Source organism: Pipra filicauda, unplaced genomic scaffold (genome assembly GCF_003945595.2).
Source record: "Pipra filicauda isolate LSUMZ 115617 unplaced genomic scaffold, ASM394559v2 scaffold129_size2064235_pilon, whole genome shotgun sequence".
Classification (NCBI taxonomy): Eukaryota; Metazoa; Chordata; class Aves; order Passeriformes; family Pipridae; genus Pipra; species Pipra filicauda.
The window spans coordinates 776687-799853 of NW_024103762.1; the positions used below are offsets into that span (position 1 = coordinate 776687).

At 41.4% G+C, this 23167-nt stretch overlaps 1 protein-coding gene across 4 annotated transcripts in view; it reads left to right on the plus strand.

Moving 5' to 3' along the window:
* Nucleotides 1–23167, plus strand: part of PDGFA (platelet derived growth factor subunit A) — a 36079-nt gene that overhangs the window by 4428 nt on the left and 8484 nt on the right. Inside the window, exons 3-7 of one of the 4 annotated variants that reach the window (XR_003541683.2) lie at nt 5245–5349; nt 7478–7665; nt 14834–14960; nt 17682–17795; nt 17903–19125. Coding sequence is in view for 3 of the 4 variants with exons in the window: in XM_027726191.2 (XP_027581992.1) it covers nt 5245–5349; nt 7478–7665; nt 14834–14960; nt 22866–22999 (554 nt within the window). In the remaining variant the exon portion in view is untranslated. Of the gene's footprint in view, nt 1–5244; nt 5350–7477; nt 7666–14833; nt 14961–16607; nt 16691–17681; nt 17796–17902; nt 19126–22865; nt 23040–23167 lie in introns of those variants that run through there. The other 3 variants (XM_027726193.2, XM_027726191.2, XM_027726194.2) reach the window with 3 other exon arrangements.

The window sequence follows — 23167 nt, forward strand, 5'->3', positions numbered from 1 at the left end:
ATTTCCTTAGGGCTGCAATTGCCTTTAGGGAAGGGCTAGTTCAGTGAGGGCTCGTACAGTAGGTATATTTCTCTTTTATAGCATATACTCATTTTAAACTCAGGCTCAGAGCAAAATCACTCCAGCGACTGTTCTCTCCCTCATTTTAGTGTATGGTATTGCCAGTCCTTCTGCATGTGAGTAGCCCTGTTTAAACTCTGTGGGTGGACTTGAGAATTAAGAATGATCTTGTAGGCTAAGAGTTTGCAGGATCAGGCACGCATGCAGAAAATGTCTGATATTCCTGAGTAACAAGGCGGAATCTGTGGAAAATGAAGGAAGAACAGTCATTTTCTCTCCTGCAGTGCAAAACATATATTTTTAATTGGAAAAGTAAGTTCTGTAAGTCAGAGTGGGCAGGTTTTTCTTCTATTCTGACAGATTTGGTCTCTATATTGTAGCGCAGAGATGACTGATAACCCCCTTCATAAAATTAGAAACCACACCCCCAGACCATCTGGCATATTACTTAAAGAAAAACACTACCCAACATTGTATTCAAAAAAGAAAATCCAGGCCAGTTTGTCAGAGCCCAGTGCTGCATGTCCAAAAAGGCAACGTGAAAATTCTCTCTTTACATCAGAAAATAGGGGTCTTGTATTAATTTGCTGTGGTTGGGACCCATCGGCAGTGGCAGAATTGCCTTGGCATGAGGGAGAGCAGAGTCTGACCCCGTTTGAAGGAGAAAGCGTGCCCAGCCCCAGGAAGTAGGCAGCTCTAGTGTGCAGAGTACAGTTTTACTACGAGCAGACTAAACCACCGAAACGGGGGCATTTCCCATATTCTGCCTGTGAAGTTCTCTCCGGCTTAGCAGGGTGGTTTTTCTCCTCGCGCTTCACCTCTCCCAGTCTGTCCTGTGGGAGGTAGAGTTCATTTCATCACCTATTATGTTTGCCTCCCGCCGGGAACAGATTTTCCCCCAGTCATCTCCCTGCGTGGGGAAAGGCAGGGCTGAGTGTGCTTCTTTGCATGGTTTAAGGGCATCCACCGCAGGGTCCCCTTAGGCCATGTGAATTTAACGGCCTGTGATTAAGAACCAGCAGAGCAGCTTTTGTTAAGTGGAGAAATGTTCTAAATTAGCAGTAATACTTTCACGGAGAAGCCTTAGATTGCTGCAGAGCTCAATCTATTGGAAAATCTGCTGTTGACTTTGTGGCTTTTGGTGTGGTGCTCAGATGGAGGATGTTACAGTGCAGTGTGTTGGCTTTCCTTGCACCTTTTAGACATGGTGAGAGGAGGGCATCTGCCATGTGTGTCCTGTGTTTTTCCTGAGACAGATGAGGGAATACTCCTCCTCCTTTACAGATGGTTGATCACATCTAGGTAAAAGAAAAAAAAAACCAACTAAACAAAACAGGATCTTGCAGGCTGTTACTTATATTCCCTTCAATAGATCAAAGTTGAAAACTTAATGACGTCTATCTCTGCAGTTGGATGTCAGAAGGGCGTATTTTGAATCAGCCAAAAAGATCAAACAAACAGTCTGATGTTGCCTTGGGCTTTCTGGCTCTAGGACCGATTTGTAAGACAGACCATTTCTGTTTATTGTACCTTACATTGAATTCCTGAAAAAAAAAGAGATAATGAGAATTTCTTAAACTGCTGCTGTTGGTACTAGAAGTCTTGGATCTGTACTTTCTGGATGCACATCAAAGTGACGTCTAGGAGGGTTTGTGTTGAGACTGCATCATGTATTGGGGGTTGTACCTCACATAAAGTAGTTTGGAAGGAAGATGGTAATGCAGAAGTATAAATTGATAAATATAAAATAGCAGTAATCTTAGGATGCTTTCCACATGCTTCTTCAGGGAGAAGAGTAATCACGTATTGGCAGCGTCACAGAAACTCTGTGATTTATACTCCATGACCCAGTGGAAAATTGCCAATCTGACAAAAAAGAACAATTTCAGCTACACTAATGGATTGACCAAGGCTAATTGCGAGAGTTTTTATGCCCATCATTGATATGTTGTCAGTACATAAAAGATTACAGAGAAATTTCTTGATCGGCTGCCACGAAAACATTGTTTTATTATTAAAACGTTAAAAGAGAGCTGCATTAATCTGGCTCTGTGCAGCATCCTCCATCTTCGCTTGGTGACAAGCAGTGTTCGATTTCTAAACTAAGAACCACCCGTTTCTAGGCTTTCTGCTCTGAGCCTCATTTTGTGAGGCGCTAAGCACCCATAAACTCCCATTTCCTTTGCTAAGAACTCATCCTTATCCTGCAACTAAATCAGTACATTAGGGAGAAAAACTGATGCAAATTAGGTATCAACCTTCCTTAAGTCAAACTAGAGAGTGCAATTTGTAGCATTGTAGTTTAGATGAAATAAAAGTAAGTCTTCTGGCCATACATCCAGGGTCCAGTGTGAGTTTCAAAACTAACTGGGTGATTTTTCAGTCCTGCTTGGGCAAGACTCCTGTTGACTTAGGGATTGCTTGAAGTGCAATGATTTTCCCATTGACTTCACTGGGAAATGGAATTTCTTCCAAATGCCTGTGGGGATCAGGGGGATGCCAAATGCCTTTAGCATTTTAGTGTCTTCTGGCTCCAGCCATGTGCTCTGTAATTCTGTTTATTAAGAAAAACCCAACATGGATGCTGTGTCGATAGAAATAATACAATTTGTGTTGCATAATGCACTGAGGTTTGACTGGAACTTGTTTTGCAGTCTGCTGTGCTGGCTTTGTAGATCTCTTTTTTTTAACCCTCACAGAAGAGACATGAACTTAGGAAATGATATACATGTTTAAGATATGTAGTGAGACAGCGAGATGCAGTATGAGCCAGGGGCCTTCTTCACCTTAAAAATCATCTTAGAAGCAACACATGGTCCTCAACGTGTCATTTTGCTTTGTAAACATGACGATGGAATGTGGCAAATTGCAGCTGAGTCGAGCAGTTATATATAAGCACATGGCTTAACATATTGGTTAGCTGATCATACTAGTCCTTTACTCTAACCAGTTTCTTTAAACAAGACGGCAAGAAATCCATCATGGTAGAAGGGAGCTATGCCAGCGTGTTGAGTGTGGGATTAGGACCTGTGGCCCAGACCTGCCATACAGCTGGCAGCATCCACAGTTTCTCTTTTCAGCAAGGATGCGTGTGCCCACCAAGCAGTTGGGATTAGGGGTGTTAGTTTTGTGTTTAATCTCTTTTTAAACACTGTTTGCTTGTGGACAGAGATGCTTCTTGCTCTGAGCCTAGCTTGGATCTTAGGCTGAGCAGAATTCATGCTGCTTTCTTTTGAGTATCACTTCATTGCCTCAGATTGAGGGAGAGGTTATGACAACTCGAAGCTGCCAAAAAGGAGGTCAGTATGAAGGTGTTGGGTGGCTGAGTGCTAGGAAACAGAAGAGGGCTGGAGACACATCAGAACGGATCCTCATTTTGCATAACACCATTTGGGATCAGGTGGATGGCCTGGTGCCATTGGAATGGGATGTGGGAGACCTGGCTTCACTCTCCAGCTCAGTTGCAAACTTCCTGTGGGATCTCTGGCAAGCCATTTTATTTATCCCACTGATGAGTTTTCTGGAGTATGGGGTACAATAAAAGCAGAAATAAAATCCATTAGTCATTGCTGTGTTACATTACAGGACTGGGACTGCAAATAAGGCCCAATACCAGATAATTGGTCAGGTTCCAAAATTTCCCATCAAAATCTATGGGAAACAGGCACCCTACATAGGAAGTAGGAGCCAGTTTATTTGGGTAAATTGAGACTGGATTTCACAATGACTTATTTCATACAAGGATCTGTTCAGCTGATAAGGAGAATAGGCAGGAGCGGTGGGTGATCCTGGCACTGTCTCTTGGACCTCCCATCATATCTTCTGTTAGCTACCTAAAATAGTATTTTCCAAGAAGTGATGATAAACCCTGAGGCACAGAGCTCTTTCTAAGGTGCTGAAGATACCGCTGTCTTCACATCTTACCTGGCTCTGCAGGTGATTTCACAAGCTCCATGTTCCTTAGGGCACGGTTTCTTGGAGGGAGGAGAAAAGGAGTTGGTTGGTTTGTAGACCAGAGCCTTATGATGTGTGTTCCTAGTAAAGCTGAGAGTAAAACAAGTTCCAGACTCACAGTCAACTGAGTATAGAAAAGGAACTGGAAGCAGGGAGTGTGACAGTGCAGAAGATGGGAGTATAGGATTTTGGTAGCTTGCAGAGAGGGTAGTTGAGTCCTGTGTGATATCCATTTACATTTTTTAGTGCACATCACAGTTTTCTTTGGAGCCAGCAGTGAAACCTTGAAACTCTCCAGTGATGTTACAGAGGACACTCCAAGCAGCAGAGTGCTAAAATCCTTAGTTTTGGTGTACTGGAATCTGTGTGCAGTCCTCTGTTTGCTTACATCTTCCTGATCCTCTGTTTGCAAATTGTGCTGGTCGTTTTCAGAACCCCACTGCATGGGACACGACCTGAACTGCTTCACTTAACAAAACCAAATAGTTGGAGCAGTTATTTTGTTGTTTTTTATGATAAATGAAATGCCAAGTTTTCCATCTTTGCTTTTTCTCATGGCCCTTTAACCCATGTGGTAGGCTTATTTAGGGAACAAGACAAGCCTGGATGCAGTCCCAGAGTCTGCAGTAGCTTCAGATGCCCCTCCAAAGGTTAGGATACTTCACAGGGGATTTGTTCTGCAACAGAGAGGCTAAAAGGAAACCCATGCTAGTTACTTTTTGCTTTTGATTCTGTCCTAGTGCTGCCCTGAAAACCAAGCAAGAGAAAATTTACAGAGGCAGCATTGTTGCTGTTGGGTCTGTAATACCATATTTTCTACTGTAGCCTCATACAAGAACTTCAAAATGCTTGTTAGAAACATTTCACATGCAGTATTATTGTTCCTATTTCTACACCTTTCCAGTAAGAAAAACTGTATTATGCCTTTCACATAAAAATGCAACTGTTTTACTTTAGATATGGTTCTCTGCCACAGTGCGTGCACTGTTTCAGGGTAAAATGGATATTAGAATTAAATTGTGCATGCTTGTACATGACATTTAACTATGTCTGTGTCTTCCCTGCCTTTTGCCCTTGCAATTGCATTAACGAGGGAATATATTAAACTAATTGCAGTAGGATTTGGTCTTGTGCATATGAACGGCACAGATTTATATGTGTGGAACAGCACTGTAGAGACATTGATGCAAATAACATACCTGAGATTTAATATTTTGTTTCCTGTCCTAGGATATGATGATGTTTCAGAAACAAACTTGAGATCCTATAGCGTTCATTCTGCTAAACATGTGCAAGAGAATCGTCCTGTGCCCATTCGCAGAAAAAGAAGCATTGGTAAGAAACAAGCTGTTTGTACTTTGGGAGTGAAAGCAGAGGGGGTGCTTTTGGTCAGCCAAGCAGGACATTTCACTGGAAAAATGTGACATGCACAAAGGGAAAAAAGGGCATTTCTGGTTTCTGCCTTTCTTTTTGCACAAAACGAGCCGTTGCCTGAGAAGCTGTCTTCTGGAGGATGTCCATAGGAGACAGACAAGCACAAATTCTTTACATTCACTTTCTTGTTGCAGCATGTTCGAAAGCTAGACCTCGGTTAGAAAATGCTGTGATATTCAATGTATAATTCATAGTGTGGGGAACAACTACAGCAGTGTGCCTTAAAAAACATCAACAGTTGGTAGAGTTTTCAGTACAGAAGCTCCACAAAAGGAAACAGCTTGACTCTTTATTCACAAGAAAAATACAGCTTATCCTAAAAATTAAAAACCGTTGATGGAAACGCCGGGACATTGATTTCCATCATTGCATAGGGCACCAGGCATGTTTACAGGGGATTTTATTCTTATTGAGCGACGACGACGGTGACCCGACAGCACCCGAATATAAATTTAAAGAGATGCTAGCATAGGGTTTGTATGCGATGCTTGTTCATCTGATGAGGCCTGGGTGTTCTGCCGTTCCCATTTGACTGTGGAAAACATCCATGGTCTTATCTGGGATGGGTGGTTCAGAGTCAGTCTATTTGTGCTCTCAGCTGTGGTGGTACGCGGCGATAGCGCAGCGTGCTGTCAGCGTGGATTGCGGTGTGAATTGGCAAGCGCGCTCGTCACATTGAATGCCTCCAGAGAACAGCGGTTCTGAAACAGTCTGCTACACTTGGCACCTTACCCTGCAAGGTGTTGAATGCCTCCCCGTAAAAGTCAGTGGGAACTGGATATGCTCAATAACTTGTGGGAGTTGCCAGCTATCTTGCAGTATTGGATCCGTTAATTTTCCTGAGTTCACGGCGCTGGGGATTGAGAAAAAGAATTTTCACTCTGTTTAGTCCATTGAAATGCATCTCTTTCAAAACTGAGCCTAGATTTTCACGTTACAGGCACAGGCCAGGCCTGAACTTCTTGTACTTCAGAAGTAACTGAAGAAGTGCAGGCAGTGTTCCAGTTCCTTGACACATCTAACCCAAAGCTATCACTGCTTCCACTGTAAGGCAAAAAAAAAAAAATCCAAGCTGTCTTTGGAGAACTTATCGTCAAACAACTTGTCCCTGCGATTGCTATTTTTTGCTGGACCATTTTGAAATATCAACTTGACTTCTTAGGCAGTCCCTAGGATGAGAATGATAACATGGTTTGGATCGTGACCGCATTACACAGTAGTGCAGAACTATATAATACGTGGCTGAAGCTGTGATTTGCAGGCTCACCTTACCTGAGGCCCAGCAGGATTTGGTTTAGCTGCAAATTTTTTGGTCATGATACTCTTGTGGCTTTGCCTCATTCAAGAAATAATAAATTAAATAAAACCCACCGTGTACAAAGCTTTGATAACTTCAGTAAAAATTGCAATTGCCCTTTGGAGTGGTGGATGGACCAGACTCCCTGATGTGGGGATGTTAAGGTTTTGGAAGTGGAAACTCAAATCTCGAAAGGTTCAAGCTGGTGCAGGTTTTCTCCCAGCTGAACCAGTTTGGGTATGACTCAGGTAACATCAGTGGAACCGCTAAGGTGTTATTTGCCACGTATTGCATGTTTGTGTGATACCATGTGTGTGCAGTGATTGCCACAGTGCTGGAAAACAACAGCCACTCTTACGCAGTCGCTATGAGGCTGTATTAGAGGGTCATCAAATCTGGAGGAGCCCCTGGCTTGCTGTCACTTCTAAAGAGCCAGGATTGTCTTATCTAATGGTATGTGCTCCGAGCTATGTCGGGAGCCAGGCCATTGTAAACCCTCGTTTCTGGGCTGGGCTTTTGGGAGCGAGTCAAGCTTCTCTCTCGGGTAGCACACACACAGTTTAGTGGCAGGCAAATAATACTCAGCACCGACTTGTCCGTAACTGGGGGGAGCTCAGAACACCGTCTCAGCTCACAGCTCAGGGGTGCCACTTACGGGGGGTGCAAAACGTCTGCGTGCTGTGGGGTGAGAGCAGCCGCTCACCTGGAAGTGTGAATTTCTTGTGCCCGCAGAGGAGGCCATCCCGGCTGTCTGCAAGACACGGACGGTCATCTACGAGATACCTCGGAGTCAGATCGATCCCACCTCGGCCAACTTCCTGATATGGCCGCCCTGCGTGGAGGTGAAGCGCTGCACTGGCTGCTGCAACACCAGCAGTGTGAAATGCCAGCCGTCCCGGATACACCACAGAAGTGTCAAGGTGAGCAAATCCTGGCTGCAGAGCCCTCAGAGGGTCCTCTTCAGTCCGAAAACTCCATATATATTCTCATGGCTGTGCCGTATGACCCGAATCTTCATTGTCCATCCTCCCAGCCACAGGATCAGATAGAATGCTCCTCTCCGTTTTGAGTGAGCAGATGGCCTTTTCAAGTTACGTGATCGTTGGAAAATCTTGGGTTTGGATTTGATTTTCGCAGGATTCCCTTTAGGTTTTCTTCTTTTGTAATGAAAATAAAGTTGATTGTGTCTTTCCCATGATCTCTCGCAGTACAGATCTTAAAGTTAAGAAGATAAAATGACTCAAGGGGCATTGGACTTAAAAAAATAAATAAATCACAGTATGGAATGCTGTTTTCTTAATTAAATATTATGCAGCCTAAATTGGGCTTTTATATTTGACAACATAACACTTTTGATCTGAAAAAATGTGTTTCAAATTATCTTACCCCAGGGATAGAAGACTCAACAGCTTCATGCTGTATTTACTCATTAGACAAAATCCCTATTGCAACTTTCCAGTAAATATTACGTGAAATATTTATGTTCATTTGGCTTCACTGTGTTCTAGTTTTTATCAGTATTTAAACAAGTACTGTTGATCTACATCTGTGTGTAGGAGATTAGACTTACACTTAGCATTTATATTGTGAAGACTCTAAGTTCTTGTTGTTCTTGTTGCCCTGAGTATTTTGAGAGCAGAATTTTAAAAAAAAAGAAACCACCACACTCTTGAACATAAAATTGCCCAGCACAACACACTGATCACTGTACTTGCAATGGATTTCTTATTTAGAAAAGTGCTGTTCACGTAGTGCTGTATGTCCTAGACAGAAAATTTAGGCACTGAAGCCATTTCATTGTTTTTCATACGTGCAGACATGACTCTGAGCAGGATTTCTTTTTCCTTTCTCTTTCTGAATATCTGAAAAATGTTTTCACATCCAAATAAACCGGAGAAACATCTGAGCAGGTTCCCTCGGTGTTTCCAAAAATAATCATACTTTACACTTGCTTTCTGCCTTTCCTTTGTGGGATATGCTTTGCAGAAACAATTAAAAATGAGTTAAAAGTTGGGATCAGTAATTATTTGAGGGTTGAGAACAAACTGGGGAAGTTGAATGACTGCAATTGAGAGCCTTTCCAAATAGGAGCTAAACAGCAAAGTGCCTCAGGGTTTAGTGCTGTTGCCTTTGGGTTTGATGCAGCTTCCAGTTAGTTTTGTGTAGCAACTAACACATACAAAGCAACTGGAAGTGCCCAGCAAAGAGTTGAGATGTGTATTACAAACTTGCTGTTGGTACCTGTGTGTGATACTGCAACCTTGTGCTTCTCTTCCTACCCGTGCAGTGATGGGGGAGACAACAGATGAGAGAGAGAGGTTTGGCTGCCAAAGTCCCCCACTGCTGGGGACACCAAGCGTCCCCTAGAAGCTGCAAACTCCCCAACTGGCAACAGCTTTGCAGGATGTCATTGCTGGGGCTGCTTCCCTCATTCACTTTGCTGATATGGTTGTAGTGCTTTTAGATTTGCATTCATTTTAGTAGGGCACAAGCTAAAAGTAGGCTCAGCTGAGCAGCTGCTTTTCGTGGCTGTGTAAATATATTGCCACCAGCAATATCAATATACGTCAGCCAGCTTTGGAGGACATTTTTTTTTTTCCAAGCTCCAAGACTGCTCCAAACGGTCATTAAGTAGCAGGGGAAAAAAAGGACAAGAGGTCAAGCAGGAACAGGATGTTCATTGTAAAGGTTGTAGGCTGACCCCACTGTCACACCAGAACACTCAGAACACAATCCATATTTATGCCCTCCAGAGTCAGATCCTCTTGTAGCTTTGATGTAATTGATGGTTTTCTGAGCCTTTTGCCAATCCTGTGTTTAGAGCTGAATGTCTGCTCATGCCATTAAGTAGCTGGCCCAGAGTGAGGGTCGCTGGAAAGGTAGGGGGAGCGGTTTTGGAGAGCCTTCTCAGCTGTTCTGCGGTGCAGTTGGAAAGCCGGCTTGTGTTTTCCCCTGATGTCAGACTGCATAAAAGCTCTCTTTTGATTGAACATTGAAAAGGCTTTCCCTGCTTCCTCCTCATTGACAAGGTAGTGAGATCATAGCTGGCCCATTCACACTAGAAAAATGTTCATCCAGAAAGGTCAGCAAGTAGGTTTGCATCATCCAACAGGCGAAAGCAGAGGGTGTTTTCTTTGTCTTACTGAGGGCCACTGTAGTCAAGGTTAAGAGATGGCTGTGGCAGTGTGGGAGGAGCAGTGGAGGTGCTTGCATTGGGCATTCCGTTCTTGGGACGTGAGGCAAGGGCTGGAGGGTTGGGGGATGTCCTTACTTTGCCTTCACTGAGCTCTGGTCAGTGAAGCACCATTAATGGGCTTGTGGAATTGGAGCTGTAGGGAGGCTCCAAGCCAGGGGTGTGGGTGGAAGAGCTTCCTTGAAATGAGTCTTCTAAGATTTCCCTTTCATGGGGTGGGTTAGTGAAAGGTAGGTTTGCCTTGCACCGTAACAGAGTGAGCCCACGAGAGCACAGCCTCCTGACCCTAAAGGCATCTCTATGTAGCAAGCTGCACTTGCACAGCACTGCAGAAATGAGACTGAAATGAAGAGGCTGGTTGGGAGTTGCTCTCTGATAAGAAGGAAAGGATTGCATTTCTCTCCTGGTAGAGTAATGGTGACAAGAATGGGTGAGTTAGGGGTGTTGGTGTTAGTTACAGAGAGATTTCCTCCTCTATCTGCAAAAGCATTTCAGTAACATCTGCAGATTAGGTGCTTCTGCCCAGCGAGATCAAGTACTTACCAAGTACCAGACTTGCTTTTTCTTGGAGGGGTTCTGAACTGAGTCTTTTGAAGAGGCTTTTTGTAGTGTTGAGCATGGTGGTGTTGTGTTCTTGGTGGTTTTGGTCACAGCAACATAAAATAGTTAATGTTACAGAGCAAATCTTGATTATACTGCTAATTTTAAATAGCCAAGCTGAACATTATGGTTGTTTGCTCATTTTCAAACTAAGAGAGAAGAGCTAAATGACTCTATCTACCTTGGCTTTGCCTCAGGTTGGCCTTCAGCCATAGCCCTGCCAGCTTCAGCCATTTCTGCATATTCAGTGTTGAGCTAACCTGAGGAAATTTAACCTAGTATGTTCTTACAGTACAGTAATAGGAGAGAAAGATGCAGAGAAAGGACCTGGAAGGGAGGGAATGCAGGAGCAGCTCCTCAGCTGTCACTGGGGAGTTGTTCAAAGGTTTGAAGAGAGATGGAAAAAAATGCAGGAATTCAGAGTGAGTTGTTCAGCAGAGCTACCCAGCCTCTGAGGAGGTTAAAAAGGCCTTGCAGAATAAATGGGACGTGTAGGTAAAATGACTGTATGTCATGTTTGCAGGTTTAAGAACATTTTTCTTCAGTGACTTTCTGTCAGGAGGATAAACAGCAGTTTGATTTAGCTGTGGCTTAACTGGCGATTACAGCCAGCACTCGGTGGGACCTGCAGGCAGGACTTGGTATCAAAGGTCAGTTTAGGAATGGGAGAAACAAAGGAAACCCTGATACAGGTGAAGGCAGAAAAGCAGCGATGAGCCCTCAGAGCGTGAGGAGCCCTGGCAGAGGGCAGGGTCTGGCTGCTCTGCTCAGGGACACGGCACACGGAGACCCCACATCAGCCATTCCCTCTGGCAAGGGGTGACGAGTTTGCTTCAGCTGCCCCTGCACCTTGAGGCTTTTCTGAGGCAAGGATTTTGGCAGAGTAGTGGCCTGTAAATGTGTTTTTAGGATGGGTGGGTGCCAGACTCTGAGGCGCTGGGCAGGCACAGCTGGCACGGTGTGCCCTGGAAGGCACCATTCCAGTCCTGCCCTCCTCTCCCAGGAGCAGTGACTTGCCAGGCCCCACAGCAGCCCTGATGCCTCCCCAGTACTTTATTCCCTGTTGACTTATGTCTTCCTTGTAGACAGGTTTTCCCACCATCATATCAGCATGCATAATACAGAGGCAATATATTCCAAAAGGTATCCTCATTCAGTTGCTTTTAGGGTTTATTTCTCAACCAGTATTTAGCTGTCAACCACATGAGTTCTGCTGTTATGAGGAACTTTCTGTACCTTGCAAGTTCCTGCCCACAATAAGGTTTGGCTTTGTGCTAGAGGTGTTTTGGACATTTCTGCTTGCAGTCTAGTTTTTTTCCTGCTGTTAGTCCCTGATTTCAGCTCTCCCAGAGCAGCTTTAAAAAAATGTGTTCCCATGATGTTTCCATTTGGCCATATATTTTTATCAGATTTTATTTTCATTTTTACTTAACCACCATGCTGTATTGCAGGATGTAGACCTGGAGTCTACAGTGGTGCAAGGATGGTGCCACTGATTATACACCATTTAAGTTAGTCAGTCATTTCACTGCCTTTCTCTTGAAAGGTTTTTACATAGTGACATTTCGTGGGTCTGGAGGATCTGAGGATTTTTATTTTTGTTGCATTAGAGACAAGTCAAAGAAGCTTGTTGATTTGTGGAGGACTGACCACCTCGAGGCATTGGGTAATACACTTGAGACTAACTGTACAAGATAAACACTGGGGAGAAAAATACAAAGAAGAAAAAAAGATCTGTACACAAGGCCAGCTCTCATGCTGTTCACAGCTATCCCTGTTTCTACCCACTGTAAATCTGACCTGCAGCCTTCATCATTGTAGATCAGTGCTGTGTGTGGCAGCAGCATTGTGTGTGTTAACAGGTGACACAAACACTGCAACTTGTTTGGTTTGTGCTGCTTCAGTTTGAATATTTGCAACGTCTTACAAAATGACAGTGCTTTAACTTGTGTAGCATGAAGGAGGGCAGTGGAACATGTGCTGGATTGTATTTTAACTGCAGCGGTAAAAAACAACTTTAAATTGCTGCTTAAATTAATTATGATCCTCTTCAAAGTATTATCTTTTTTTTTTAAGTGTTGTTTAATACCAAATAGCCACAGGAACTCCATGTATCTTTCAGTTTGGAAAACCAAGCACAACAAGGGCAGACTTTTAAAAGCTTGATTACAGTTTATTTTTGTTGCGTGTAATTTTCAATGAGACTGGTTTATTCTAACAGCTGTAATAAGCATGGCAGATCTGAAAGCTGTTTCATGATTGCTGGGTCTCCTTCTTTGTCTCTGATGATGGAGGTGTCTTAATTACTGTTTGTTTTCATAAATTTTAAGGATTAGTCATCCTTTGATGCCGCATGACTCAGCTGTACCATACATTTTCAAATCTTTGTGTTCAAAGGCTGGATGTAGTTGGCTTCTGATAGGAGATTTTGAAACGTACTGCTTCAGCCCATAGCTAGTCTTTCACCTGAAGTGTTGTATGTCATGGCTAGCTCCTGATCTGTTTATATGGAGATCTGATAGTTTTGGAATGTACCTTTTAATGTGGATACTTTTTTATTGCATCTGTCTCTGTAAGTTTTGTTTGCTGGGTAAATGAAAATCATCTCCAGATCCTGTTGACACAAGGGGCAGTGACTAGAACGGGGATCTGAATTCCTTGTTCCATGAAGGAGGAGGCAGATCTCCCACTGGCTTTAAGAAGGCCAGGATTTTGCTCTAGCTTCTGTCACTGTCATTCAGAGGTCCTTGACAGTTGTGTCCAGAGAGCCAGAAGAGTGTTTCTGGGAGCTGGGAATGTGATGGGTTTTTCCAGCCACCACTCTCATTTTGTGACACTGTTCCAGTTTTGGAAGGGCAAGGGAATGATTTTCATAGTGTGAAGGTTGATTTGGAACATTAAATCCCTGTCAAACACACAAGTAAACCATGACTGGGAGAGTCTAGTGTAATTGTGGATGCTTTATTTGGTAGCATCAGGAGCTTTTGGCTGGACCAGCCTTTATGGCTTTGTCATGTAACTTTTGTAGAGACAACCAGCCTCTCCTGTCCTTCTTCTCCCTCATCTCTCTTATTTATGCATCCATGTGATATGTAGTCATCTGTAGTTTGCTGGGACAGCCACATTGCAGTGCCCTTTTGTCAAAGGATGAATAGGACTGAGAAACTATGATTTCGTTTCAGTGATTTCCATTTCAAGCAATTGATTATCACTTAATCTGCAGTGTTAAACACAAAACTACACACTGGACCCCTTACAAACTCTCCAGGACTCTCTTTGCCCACATAATGCCATATTCCCTTGCACAGCCATAACCATCACACCCATTACACTTAGCACAAGTCAGTGCCCAGCAGCCCACAAGCCATTTCAGCACCCCAGAGCATGAGTGTTCCTGCCCTCTGTACCATTCCTCCTCTCCTGGCTTCCAACCTGTTGGTCAGGATGTCCTAAGGTTTGGCATCCCCCCGACCAGTGTCCTTCTGTTCTGCATTGGTTCCCTTCAGATGAGAGACCAGCGTGTAGCCAGAGCTGCTCCAGCAGCAAGCTCCTTCCTCCAACCTCACCTTGCCCTCCAGGCTTTTTTGTTGTAAGGATCCCATAAATGGAGCAGTGCACTTGGAAGCAATTGGAAAGACTGGAGAGGAATAGTGTGCCTGCCAGTAATCCACAGTAAGGCCAAAGGCTGTATCCAGTTTGCAAGTGGTAGTTCCCTTAGACCTAAAAACTATTCATGGGAGCTCCTGTAAACAAGTCCTAGGTTGTTGCAGGAAGTGAGAAGGAATGGGATTGCTGCTCTCTGAGGTGATACTCAGATCCTGGCTATATAGAGTTGAGCACTTCACATTCAGAAGGCTCGGAGACACCAATTTGTAAATAATAAAATGAATTACAAACCAGTCTAATGCCTTCACTGTCAGCCTTTAACAACATGTACAGAAGATTGTGCTAAAAGTGGTAGTTCACAAGAACAACCACTGATTTGAATCCACGTGGAAGTTTATTGTGATATGTGTGAAAACTGAGTTGCTTAAAACTTCAAACCAAAATGAATGGGAAATTGTTTTATCTCTTGGGGAAAAAGCAAATGGTTTCAAACTGCTGAACTTGAGTAAACAAATAGTCTGTGCAATAAATAGCTACACGATGCACAATTAAGATAAAGGATGATTAGTATGCTAACGTTTTGTATGGGTTTGGCTACATTAAAAACAGAGGTATATAGTTATCTGTCTTCAGTTCTGAACTATAACCATGTTAATGTGTCTCAGTACGTACCTCATCGTATTTTATAGGTGGCAAAAGTGGAATATGTTAGAAAAAAGCCAAAATTAAAAGAAGTTCTGGTGAGATTAGAAGAGCATATGGAATGCACCTGTACATCATCAAATACTAATTCAGATTATAGAGAAGAAGAAACTGGTATGTTTTCCTTTTATTTTTGCATTAATGCTGATTTCATATGGACCTTATATTTTTATTAGTAAAGAATGCAAAGCAAATGTTGCTTCCAGTGAACTCAGTAGAGAAGCTCCCAACTACTTCTCTGTGTGTTGAGGATGCAAAATTAGGGACAGTTTGTGCTATATAAGGAGTTTGGATTTCAAGTTTAAAGTGTATCAGTTCTCTTTAGATTAGACTTTAAATAAATGTAAATGCCCAGTAGTATTCAGGTCTTGCTTCACTAAGTTAAAGGTTGTCATGTTGCAGCTTATTGGTGAGCTCTGTTGCCTAATTTCTTTAGACTTTGTGGAGACAGGGCTAAGTCTGAGATTTACTTGACCTTGGGGAAAATATTAATGAAATTAATGTAAAGCACTTCAGAATAAATTCAGTGTTCAAGGGTAAGGAGTTAGTTTTGTAACAACATTGCCCATTCCTGTTGTTTTCTTATGTATGTGTGATCAAGAATTTGTCAGTTTTCACATTAAACCTAAATTTGCCTCATCAAGAGAACATTTAAGTTACAATGCGGAAAGATTAATGGGGAAAATGCTTTCATAAAATCATTCTAAATTGATCTAAAATCATAATCTAAAATCTTAGCTCAGATCTTCTTACTAGGGTGTAATCAATGCAGAGCTTGACACACGTATTAAGGAACCCCACTACAGCAGAAAGGACATCTCCCTTTCTTCTGATACTGGTTGAAGGCAAACTCAAAAGTTTGTTTTGCACCTCTGCAGGAAATTTAAGAGTGCAGTAGATCCAGCCCAAAATTAACAGTCAGTGAGGAGCAGGTAAAAATAGGAGGAAAGCTGCCCAAAGGTGGATTTTGTAGGTGGCTGGGTAAGGAAGGACTTTCTGTGCTGTCTCCTTCCAGCATGGAGACATAAACCTGGTCCAAGCAAATGTAAACTTCAGTTGCTAAGAACAGAGCAGAAGAATTAGAATTTGTATAAAAACAAAGTTAGACCTCTGCTGCGATTTTATTGGACATCAATTTATAATCTGAACTGAGTGTTTAGCTGAAACTATGTGGAGTTATGAGTAGATAAAACCACATTTAAAGTGGTTCTTTTTGATGTCTGTATGGTTTGATATATTTTCTATGTCTTCTATTTGGAAAAAAAAAAAAAGTTTCATTTGATCAGTTTCACTTTTCCAAATTGTCTTTAACTACCAAAGACTAAAGCAGTTTTAAGGTTTTAAGATGAAAATTTTTCTTTCTGATACGTGTAAAAAATGGGGTAGAATCGTCGTGGAAAAATATAGATTTCTAGGATTTAATTACTGATAGGAACAAAACTTGCACCAGCAAGTGGATGGTGAGCTGAAAATAGCTTAACTCCAGAGCTGAAAGCAAATGTTGAGTACTGCATGGTAACAGTAATTATAGCTGGATCTTGGAAATGACGTATGCAATGCCAACTTCGTTTATTATTTCTTTACTTTTGTATAATTACTTTGTAAACCGAATGTCAAATCAGACGTTATGAAGTTATTACTTTAATGCAAAGGATAATGAGATTTCTTTGAAATGTAAACGGTTTGAGTATTTATTACTTCAGTGTTCAACGAAATGCGTTACCTTAGGGCTTTTTACCAGCCCTGCCCTTATGTTAACAGGAAGGCCTAGGGAATCAGGTAAAAAACGGAAACGAAAAAAGTTAAAACCAACATAAAACCTACTGGAACTATTTGATATTCAGGTAGGACCTATATGCTGAACACCCTAATAGCACAAGTACTGGAAAACTTAATCAAATGCCATCACTTCAACTTAATCACTGTTCAAAATCTTGACACTTGCTACCTCAAGGCTGCGAAGAGATTAGATTTGATTGGCTTTGATAATTCTACTTGCTGGTATTTTCCCTTTAAGCTCCACATCACCATCAGCATCTTACATTCTTTAGCTACTTCCTTTTCTTGCCTTTTTCGTTTCTTTTTTATTGGAGGGTGCTAATACTTCAGCTTCTGAAATCTCAAGTTCCATTGCCTCTGCTTGTGTTTCATTATTATTGATTTCTGAGGTCAAAGCATCACATAATAATGCATGAATGAATTACCAGGTTACAAATTGTTGTGTTCCCAGTCCTTGGCTGTAAAACATTGAGTGTACATACAGCAAATACTATTATATGTGTGGCCATCAAACCCGTGTTCTGGCATGAACTGGGATTGATTGTTCACGCATCTGATAATCTGCCTACCTGGCAAGGAAGATGCTTAGAAATACCACTTTTTGTGTTGCAGGGCCCTGTGTTATTTACACCAGAAAATTAAGATCTCTTGTTTTTTTTTTTTGGTCTGTTCAGTCTCAGTAGGATGATGACAGTCAGTCATCAAAATTCATGAGGTTTTCAGTGTAGTGAAAAACTAACACCCTCTCAGTGCAAAAATGACTGAAATCCTTTGGCCAACATATTAGCAGTGTATGATGATGGCAATACACATTCCAAATTAAATATGGAATTTCCATTTCTAAATGACTTGAAAGTATGTAAACTGCAGCACTTGCAACTGATTCTAGTATTTGGAGTGGGAATGATTTGGATTTTGCAGTGTATGTGCCTAACGCCTGGATGATGGTGAATTTAATTTCAAGCCCCTGTTTTTGCACATAAACTCCCAATGGCAGTTTTCATTTATACTGATGTACCGTTTCTGAAGAATGCTAAACTTGATATCCTGTTTCAGATTAACAGGTATTTATTGGGAGTAGTATGATAGAAGCAAAGATTTTCTAAAATTCAACTTTAAAAGTGAGCATGTAAACTCAATCAGAACAGCATTTAGAACTTCTTGTCCCAGGTTAGTGACTCTTCATGCAGAACAGTTTTTTTTTTAAGTCATCTGCTTCGAGGACAGGACCTTTGATTCTAATCATAGAGTTATTGTATCTTTTTTCTCTCCTACAGATGTAAGGTGAAAATAAGCTAGAAAAAAAACTTCTCTCTGGGACATGGATGTACATGGTTTGTTACATTCCTGAACCTACTATGTATGGTGCTTATTGACTGTATACTTTATTTGTTCTCCTGTGTGAAAAAACTGGCTCAAAAGAACACTTAATGAGAACAAAGAGACAATGTACATTTGTTTAATGTGACATCAAAGCAAGTATTGTAGCACTCTGTGAAACAATAGGAAGCTTCCCTGTCCAAAAAAGAAAAAAAAAATGAAAGAAAGAAAAACAGAAAAGAAAAAAAGACAGTTGAATGAATGGAGGATACCAAAAGTACTCAAAAACATGACAAAAATCTAAGTGAATAGTGGATTTCTGTCAGAGCAGTCAACGGTGCTTTACGTCAAGAAATGTGCCTGCGTTCTTGATGAAGATGGATGGACACTGGTGGACTTCAGGCACAAAAAAAGCAGGAATGTACGAAATGATCAAATGCCACGCAAACACTATAGAACAATACATCCTTGCTTGGTGGTGTTTTAAAAGTCTATACAAAAAAACCTTCTGGGGAGCCTTAAGTGGATTTTTTTTTTTACACCATAAAGTGATTATTAAGTTTTCTTTTTACTCTTTGCCTAGCTTTTTATTATCTCTCGGACTACATTTGCCAATAACACATATAAAAAGACTGGTATAACAATAAGCAGAACACAAAACATTATGGTATTTCTCCTAGTGGGATGCAAACTAATGAGATGTATTAAAATAAAAATGGTATACCTATGCATAATTTTCTAGACGTTTCTTGGTTTATGTTCCCCAACCTCCCCCGTAATTTAAAGCATTACATAAAAGAAAAAAAAAAGAGAAAAAAAAAAGAGAGATGTGCGTAAACAAATCATAGGCTATCCATGCAAAAATCTTCTTTTTTTTTTTCCTTTAAGACTTATGCCAGTTGCCTACTAGTGATATTGTGTTAGCAATTGTCATTCTTATCAGTATACAGATACTTTTATTTCACATGTTGGAGCTGTGTGAAATGTACAAATTCTTGTATCTGCATTGTATAATGTCATGGTGGCATGGGAACTACCTTGCTGCAAATATTTGAACAAAACCTAAAATTCTTTATTTTTGGTAAAATGTTATGCTTTATGTGTATTCAACAGAAATATGTGTTTTTGTAAAGGTGAAGTTTGTATTTTTATCTAAAAATTAACAGTTTTATATACCTGAGAAAGCCTGCTATGTTTTCTTGAACCAAAAAAAAAAAAAAAAAAAAAAAAAAAAAAAAAAAAAAAAAAAGAAAAAAGAAAAAAAAAAGCATTTTGTGGTCATATTTTTGTAGTAGAATAGCCCAAATAACATCAAAATCTATTTTAATTATAGCAGGGCAGATAAAATACTCTGGCAGCAGCTCCTGTTTTTTCAAAGTGCCAAAGGATTAAATGTTCAGTTCCCCTCGGATTGTGGTGGGAGCCACATGGCTAAATCCTTCTGTATTGCTTTGGAAATTTAGGGCTGTGCCAGATATGACATGGCTACTCACTTGGCCAAAATCACTGCCCCACCCCAGTAGTTTGGATTATGTACCCTTTGTTTTATTTGGATTATCACACTGGATATGTAAAATGAACTACTGGATTCTTTTATTGTGAAACATCTACAAAGAGATGAAAGAGTTTTCTTAGTTTGGAACAACAAAAAAGTTTGTCTTGAAGACAGTTTTTCCACTCAAAAATATCTTCAAATGTGAATGAACTGCAGAACCTTAAAACAACAAAAGAGAGCAAGATTTTTAACCTTTCCACTTCTCTAAATATAGTTCAAACATTCCCCTCCTGTTCCTGTAGCTATGTTGAATTTCAACCAAACAAAGCAATGTTAGCTAACAGGCATTATTGGCTTCAGATGCTAATGCAGAGATAGAGTTAGTCACCGTTCTATTTTGTGATCATTTTCCCAGTGTATTTGTTGAGCACCAAAACTGGAAATACATTTAACTAAGATTGTCTGTGCTTGTTTTCCACTAAGTGTACTGTTCACAATGTTATGCACATGAATGTATGTGTCTGCGTTTAAAAAAAGTGTATAAAATGTAATTTATATATTTATGTTTCAGTGGGATGCCAGTAATGTTGCTCCGTTCCTTTTTTTTGTCTAAAAGATATCTAATGAAAAAAAAAAACCAAACATATATCCATTAAAATCATGTAAATGAAAAGCATTATGTGACCCACTCAGACACTGTGCAGGTGATGAAAGGATGTCAAAGTCACTTAAGTGGAATAATTTGAAAAACAACTCTTTGAGAGTCCTGCACTGGCATAAGAAGGTTGTGTTGGGATCTGTGGGCCAGCTCCCCTGGAATGACTCCATGGAGCATCCTGCAGCTCTGCTGATTTACATCACGAGGGAGTCTGGCCTTAGAGTAAAGTCTTGAAAACAAAGCCAACCGAGGGGCACGTGTTTTGTTGGTGCCAGCAAATAAACGTGTTATGCCAAATTCAGCAAACCAGGGGAGAATGAAGACTGAATGGAGTCCTTTCCAGTAGTCATTTGTTTGAGACTTGTGGTCTCGAGTTGATTTTGTTACGGGGAATGAAACGCACACGAGTCTTTGTTCTCAAGCACAGTGTTCATGCGGCAGAAAACACAGAAATCTCAGGGCTACGTTCTCAGCTACTATAAATTGGCAAAACGTTTCTGACTTCAGCTGCCCCCAACCTAATTTACATCAGATGAGGATCCAGTCCATGCTTTTTAAATTACAAGGAGTAGTGTCATGACATGAGCATCACTTCCTATAGTCCAGCTGAGATCTTTCCCGCCACCCTATCCAACGTTGCAGGCTGTGGGGTTAGTCCTTCAGAGTGGCAGATACAACCAGAGGGAAGAGTGACATTACAGGTGGTGACACGGGAGACATTAATTCAAAGTTAAGTTGGACATTTCAAGGGCCATATCCTCAGCTGGTGTAAATCACCATCACTCTGTTGCCTGCAATGGAGCTGTACCAGCTTACACCACTTGAGGGGCTGGTCCCTCATTCTTGCTCATCCCTTCCACTCCTCGGTCCCGCAGGGATCCCGGGTTGTCGTGTACGGTCAGTGTAATCCTGTGTTCTCTAATACTTAAGCACAATAAGTGAATATAAGAATGAGTGTCAGACTTAACTTTGAATGTCCGAGCTCTGAAATGGTTTGTTTCACCATTGTGGCTGTAAATTAAACAGTTCTCTGTGCATTTGTGAATGCCGTGTCCTATCTTCTTCTGCTGTCTACTGGAGGTGGACTCCCTCTGGACTTGTAATGTGCTGCATTTGGAGTGTTACAGGGAAGGGTGTGAGCAGTTGGAGCCACAAGGTATCTGACTGACAGCTCTGTTATTTGTGGGCTGGGGGGCTTGTAGAGGGCTTAATGGAGCTGAGGATGATAGTTGTCATAAGTCGCACTTCCATGCGATGCTGTAACACCTTGTTGGTTTTGTCCTTCCACATTGTAGGTAGTGATTTGGGGATAAAATGTTTTTCTGTTTCACATTCCACAGCCACTTCCTCTTTGCAGGGATTCAGAACTTGTTGATCTGATTATATTGGTTTTTTGAGGTCTTGTCTGAACAGAAAATACATAGAGAGAGGACTGCCCCAAACCAACCTCCGTTGTTAAAATATGGTGCATGATCACTGATTCTCCAGTCAGTTCATTATGTTTAATTCCGTGCTTCATCTTTCCAGACCTTTCAGTTGCTTTTGTTGAGTGAAATCAAGGATCACGTGCCAGTTTGCTTTCCTTTTTTCCTCTCCTCTGCCCTCCTTGGCATCTACTTTATTGGACAGTGCACAGTAACTACAGGCAGTTGCTCCTCTCCAGCCCTGGAGGTTCCTAGGCAGCTCCACCACTTTGTCTTTGGGCTTAGGCTTTTTAATCTGCTTGGAACAGCGTCTGTGGGTCTCCTCCCTCCAATGGGCTTCAGCATTCCAGCTGTGAGGTTCTCTTGCCTGTCCTTCTCAGGTCCATGTTGTCTTTCTGTGGTCTCTTTTTCAGATATTCTCTGCCTGACTTTCCCATCCCTGTTTCTGTCTCTCAGAAATTATTTTGCTTTCCTAAGATGTGTCTCATCTCTCTTATCTCCTGCCTCACAGAACAGCCTTTGATCTGTTTGTCTCTAGTTCAGCTGCTTTATCTGTGTGCCCCAAGATCCTGCATCCCACACCTATAGACCTATAACTGACCCACCCCCACACACATGAAAGACAAATGCTGTTGTATAGATGTGTGTTTGTGGAGAGAAAAAGATTCAGCTTTGCATTTGGAAAAATACCCATTACTGAAGACTCTTTGCTAAAGCTCTGTCCAATCACAGCAACATTGTGACTCTGAAAGAATGGCAATGAAGCTATTCCAGAGATCTGACAGTTTAATTAAGATCAGTGGCCTCATTTATGATTTAATTTGAAAGTTTCAAATTTTATTTTGAAGTTTCAAAGCTACCTCAGATTTGCATGCTCACATTTTACTGTAAATTGAAGGAAATCATGTTTGTAGGCCCCTTCCATAGCTTTGAAAATCTTACTGTGAATGATTATCTGACCCTGCCTTGGGCTGGAAATCATGGTTGTTTTAAAACAGACACCATGTGAGGTTTTCAATGAAGTCATTTTCTTGGTGTTTCTAATACACAGCTTCTGGTACTAGCAGATCTCAGGTGAACTCATAAGAATCCCACTTAAATTTCCTTTAATTTCAAGTAACAGAGAAAAGCCTATAAGTGCTGCATTCCTCAAAAATCAACCTATGTTTTGTATTTGTTATTCAATTTAATTACTGTCTGCGTTCCCACATTTTACTAGCAAGGCATTATTCCATATCTGAGCTTTTCTGTGCTGCTCTTTGCTGTAGCATCTCTGCGGCACAGCCTTGAACTGGTTTGTATTCATATCTCTGAAATAAAGAACTATTGTTGTCCCATTTTAGGCGAGACCGAGGCATGGAGAAAAGACTGTGCAAGGTCATACAGCAAGGCTGTGGCAGAACCAGGGATAGGACTCAGATCTGAGTGCTCATCCAGTGCCCTAAATCACACGACCATCTTCCCTTTCCAAGAATGAATCCTTGCACCCTTAGAGCTAAATACTGAAAAGATTGAGGGTAAGTCATTTTGCCTAATTACTGTGCATCGGATACATGATCAAAAGCCACTGCTGTATCATCAGAGAACGTAGTGACTGATGAAAATCCATCTTTCTGCCCTTGCAATTAAGCAGCCTTTTATCCTA